The sequence below is a fragment of the Ictalurus furcatus genome, chromosome 12 (assembly GCF_023375685.1).
Source record: "Ictalurus furcatus strain D&B chromosome 12, Billie_1.0, whole genome shotgun sequence".
Taxonomy (NCBI): Eukaryota; Metazoa; Chordata; class Actinopteri; order Siluriformes; family Ictaluridae; genus Ictalurus; species Ictalurus furcatus.
This window is the reverse complement of record NC_071266.1, coordinates 4170857-4176185: the sequence shown is the minus strand read 5'-3', so window position 1 is coordinate 4176185 and position 5329 is coordinate 4170857. Positions and strand designations below refer to the sequence as shown.

Genomic DNA, 5329 nt, shown 5'->3' with positions numbered 1-5329 from the left:
GCGTGCCAGCTCCAATTCATTACTTGACGTTCATTTATGCCCCTGCTTGCATCCTGTAGGGGACTGGTGTTGAAACAGGCAGTTGGAGAATGAATCGATGGCATGTGCGGCGTGCATGTCGTTCCTTGGTACTGTTACTCGAATTACGAGACATATTTTCTGCGAATTCTCACAGGACTGCTTAGTTTTGCCCTCGGTTTGGTTGCCACTTTCTCTCGTGCCCTGTTCCAGTGGGGTTGCCCGCGCGCTGCAGTTTCCGCTTGGAAGCATCTCACGTCGTCTCGAGTTAACTCTTAAGGAGCCACATGCAAGTGCCCTTTGAGTGAAATCAAAGGTGGGGGGGCGGGGGTGGGGGGGTGAATTTTTGGATTTTTTTTTTTCACTTTACATATGGCTTTAAGTATACACAGTAAATGTATCAAGCTGTCATGTACATCTTTTGTATGCATCTTATATACCTTCAAAAAGAATCGAAGGTGCATAACTTTACTTTAAGGATCATTGATATCGCTTTGAAAGTGCACCATGTGCATATTCTTGGGTAAAATATACACATAAAGGTACAAAACATTTTCCACAGTGACAAGGAAAAAGTACACTTTGGTACTTTTATTTCTGCGTATGTATGTTACTTTACATTTAGTGCATTCTGTATCATTTCTATGTTTACATACTTCTTAAAGTCATATCCATGTCACGGGAGACAGCTGTGTTCATTGCTGTGTATACTGACTTGGCTTTTTGTACATTTTGAACTAAGCTCCTTAATTAGCCTAGTATTCCTACATTAATAGTTCATCCATACCCAGCTCTATACAGGAACCTGTGCTCATATCTCTTATTCGAACTGTAATTATTTTTAATCAAGAGTTTTGCACTTCACTGCTATATGAACCAACAGTAGCCTATATACAACAAGCTTATATTGATCCGTTTGGGATCATTAAAAGACTTCTATGTGTCTTTTATATATATATATATATATATATATATATATATATATATATATATATATATATATATATATATATATATATATATGATGCTCCAAACTTACAGGCAAAAACATGCCTATCTATTTTTGATGCGTATTGTTATTTTCTTATTTCATTGCACGCACATTACGCATCTTGATTTATTTACTGGAATTCAAAAGCAGCCAATTGCAATCACCGGAAGGGGGGGTTTACGCCTGAAGCGGGCTTTTCCAGACTTGTCAATCACGCGGCGGTCGTCCAATCAGGAAGAAGCATGCGCTCGACTTCCTCGTATTTTGGAGGGGGGGGGGGAGAGAGAGAGACGCGGAGGACGCGCGCGGCACAGGGTAAACAGTCGCGTGTCCTCAAGCGCTGAGGGAGGGACAGAGCGGAGCTAACTGCCAGAGAGAGAGAGAGAGAGAGAGAGAGAGAGAGAGAGAGAGCAAGCGAATGAGGAAGAAGCCTTGCGACGTCGCCTCACACTGTAATAGTGGATTGTACTTCAGCTGGAGCGGCTTGGCAGGTTTAAACACATCAAAACAGAACAAAGAGACGAGAGACGCTACAGCGCTATAAAAGAATCTGCAAAAGAAAAGAGAAAAAGGGGATCGGAGAAAGAGAAATCTCAGCGGCCAAATGACAAAAGAAGCGAAGAAAAAACACGGTTAATATCTTTCCATTCGGTGACGGTGCATCCGTTTGGACGGTTTTATGGACAAAATATCACCGTGTTCCATCAGCAGAAGTTTACTTACGGGGCAAAGTTTTTGTTTTTGTTTTTTTGTTTTTTAAGATTTTTTTTCACTGAGAATTTTTTTGTGTGTATGTTTTGTTTTGTTTTTTTGTTTGTTTGTTTGTTTGTTTTTTAAAGAAATTCCAAAAACAGCATAAGCGACAACATAAGGAAGACTGTTTACGACTTCAGAGGGCTTTTGGACACTGGCGTAGAAAATAGGAATTATCATTTCTATTCATTATGTCTGAATTGTACGAATATTCAAACTGCACAGTATAGCTTACGGATTTTTTTGGTACATCCTATACCTGTGCACTGTATCCTTTTTCCTGGCATTTGTTGCTTCGCACTTCGATGGTGTTCGCCCCAGAACCCAACTCAGACTTTTAAAGTTTGAATAATTCATGAGATACAGTTTGCTTGCAACGAGAAAAGAGCGCGAGAGAAAGTTTCTGCAAGAAAAAAGAAAAAGAAAAGGGAGGGGGGCTTAAACAACTGCTGTTCATAAAATTGGCGGAATGGCCACGGCGGCTTCTAATCCGTATCTGCCCAGCAGTAGTATATTATCGTCGGGTTCGATAGTGCACTCGGACTCAGGAGGTGCGGGCATGCAGCCGGGCGGCGGCGCGGCGACCTCGGTGTCCTCCGGCGGCTTCCGAGGCGAGTCGGCGGTGAAAATGGTGCAGAGTGACTTCATGCAGGGGGCCATGGCGGCAGCGAGCAACGGCGGCCACATGCTGAGCCACGCACACCAGTGGGTGACGTCGCTGCCTCATGCGGCCGCCGCAGCCGCCGCAGCCGCGGTAGCGGCCGCCGAGGCCGCCTCGCCTTGGTCAACGAGTCCGGTGGGCATGGCGGCCAGTCCGCAGCAGCAACAGTCTCAGCAGCAACAGCAGCAGGATGTGAAGAGCAGCACGGCGCGCGAGGATTTGCACACTTCCAGCACGCTGCATCACCGGCATTTAGGTCCGCACCAGGCGCACGCGGCTCCCTGGGGCGGCGCCGCAGCTGCTGCACACATCTCCGCCATTACCGCGAGCCAGCAGCAGCAACAACAACAACAGCAGCAGCAATCGCTCATCTACTCACAACCCGGTGGCTTCACGGTAAACGGCATGCTGAGTGGCGGCCAAAGTCTCGTGCACCCTGGGCTGGTGCGAGGCGGCACACCTGAACTGGAGCACGGCGCGCACCCGCATTCTCACCCTCACCATCATCACCATCAGCATCACCATCACCACCACCACCAGCAGCATCAGCATCAGCACCACCAGCAGCAGGGTCACCACGGCCCCAACAGCCACGAGGCTCACTCGGATGAAGACACGCCGACCTCGGACGACCTGGAGCACTTCGCCAAGCAGTTCAAGCAGCGGCGCATCAAACTTGGCTTCACGCAGGCCGACGTGGGCCTCGCGCTCGGTACGCTTTACGGCAACGTGTTCTCTCAGACCACGATCTGCCGCTTCGAGGCGCTGCAGCTCAGTTTCAAGAACATGTGCAAGCTCAAGCCGCTGCTGAATAAGTGGCTGGAGGAGGCCGACTCGAGCACGGGCAGTCCGACGAGCATCGATAAGATCGCGGCACAGGGCCGCAAACGCAAGAAGCGTACAAGCATCGAGGTGAGCGTCAAGGGCGCGCTCGAGAGCCACTTCCTCAAGTGCCCTAAACCGTCAGCGCAGGAGATCAGCACCCTGGCCGACACGCTGCAGCTGGAGAAGGAGGTGGTGCGCGTCTGGTTCTGCAACCGCAGGCAGAAGGAGAAGCGCATGACGCCGCCCGGAGTGCCCCCGACGCCGGACGATGTGTACTCGCAGGTCGGCAACGTGAGTGCAGACACACCGCCCCCCTCCATGGACTGCAAACGAATGTTCAGTGAGACGTAGAACAAGCATAAACAAGACTTAAGAAACAAAAAGCATATTTTATATATACACACAGACTATCATGAAGATAGCAAACACATTTTGATACTGTGATTGTGAGGTAAATAGGAATGAGACTGCAAATGTATTATCTATTTTTCATCAGAGAGAGAGAGAGAGAGAGAGAGAGAGAGAGAGTAAGAGAGAGAGAACAAAACAAAAAAAATCCCCCCCCCTCTTGTTCCCCCCCCAATATCGCCCCGCTTTAACGTTCTTCCAGGCCCGCAAATGTCTTTAACCTAAAAGGTTGTCTGCTTTTTTTCTTTCAGGGACATTTTTTAGTAGATTACTTAAAAGATGCAAGTTTAAACGGGCCGAGCGAGGCGGGCGACCAGAAGGTGACAACAACCACACGTTCGTTCCATCAGGTAATTTTGGCGCATTGACATCAAGTTGGAAAATTTCGAAATCATTTGAAAATGAAATGACACCCCCCTCCCTCCCTACTACCCCTACACACTCTTGTTTATGAGATGGAACCGAAAGCAGGTCAATGCATGTATTGAGATGGGACGTTAAACCCTCTTTAAAAAAAAAAAAAAAGAGGGGGATGAAATTCGACATCGAAGAAGAGAACAGCATCCGCGACGCTTCCGACTTATTTTTGCAGAGAAGACTGCACGTTATAATATATTTTCGTTCCTTTCTTTTTTTTCTTCACAAAAGACACGGAATGGGATTTTTCGCCTTGCCTTCCAGACCTTATAAACACAACAGACAAAAAAAAAAACAAAAAAAAAAAGAAAAAAAAGGAAAAAAAAAAAAGAACCTTAAAGACTGCTCACATTTTCAGATCTCTAAGATCATATTTTGTGAACGTTTTTATGTAAAGGACTTAACGTCACACGGATGTTTTTTTGTTGTTGTTTTGTTTTGTTTTTTGGTTGTTGGGTTTTTTTGTTTTTTGTTTTTTGTTTTTTTGAAGACAATACAAAAAAAAAAATCAAAGACAGACGTTTGAAAAGACTTTACGGTTCCTCAGCTGCACTTATTTGAAATCCTCTGCGGGAGCTGTGGATGTTCTCCATGCTGCCATTTCCAAGCAGTATTCTTTGGTAGGTTTTAATAAACGAGACTATGTAAAGCCGGCAATATATAGATTCCTTAGATCAGATGTTGATCGGAATTATTTACTTTATATTTTCATTCAAATGCTTTGTTTTAATATTTTATTCGGGATACATATGAACTATTCTAAACAGTAATTTATTTCCCCCCCGTTTCAGAACTGTGTAAAAATGTTCTCTTCCCTGATTTTTATTATTTTTTTTCTTCGACTTTGTTTATTTGTTTCGTTGAATTTTTTTTGTATGTTTTTTTGTTTTGTTTTGTTTTGTTTTTTTGAACGAGCACAAATCAAGAGCAGACTTTTGGCAGTCGATAACAAAGGGTATTTTGATGTGATGATTTGATTGTAATTTAATTTTTAGTAGTGATTCCGTAAGAGATGATTGAGAACAATAAATTTGTTAGAATGCAGAAAAAACAAATGATTGTGTGTTTTGCCTAAGCTCTCAGATCTTAATACACAGATGATAGTTCAAGTGGAATTTATATAGGCTATTTTACAAACTGAAGACATGAAAAATATGAGCTAACCTAATGATGTGGTAGTTAGAATGATTTATTATAATGCAAAAGATATTCTTCAATGCTAATTCTTCTGGGCCTCTTGTGTAGACCCTAACAAC

General features: G+C 44.4%; 1 protein-coding gene across 1 annotated transcript; it reads left to right on the top strand.

Moving 5' to 3' along the window:
* Nucleotides 1–1288: 1288 nt before the first annotated feature.
* Nucleotides 1289–5128, top strand: pou3f3b (POU class 3 homeobox 3b). Its single transcript, XM_053637689.1, has 2 exons — nt 1289–3539; nt 3908–5128. Exons 1-2 carry the CDS (start codon nt 2232–2234, stop codon nt 4022–4024), a joined length of 1425 nt encoding a protein of 474 aa, XP_053493664.1. The 5' UTR covers nt 1289–2231; the 3' UTR covers nt 4025–5128.
* Nucleotides 5129–5329: the final 201 nt, after the last annotated feature.

Excerpts from the sequence above, each read along its gene's own strand:
- pou3f3b (XM_053637689.1), top strand. The coding sequence starts at position 2,232 with ATGGCCACGGCGGCTTCTAATCCGTATCTGCCCAGCAGTAGTATATTA. Across the intron at positions 3,540-3,907 it reads TGTACTCGCAGGTCGGCAAC|GGACATTTTTTAGTAGATTA; the intron begins GTGAGTGCAGAC and ends TTTTTCTTTCAG.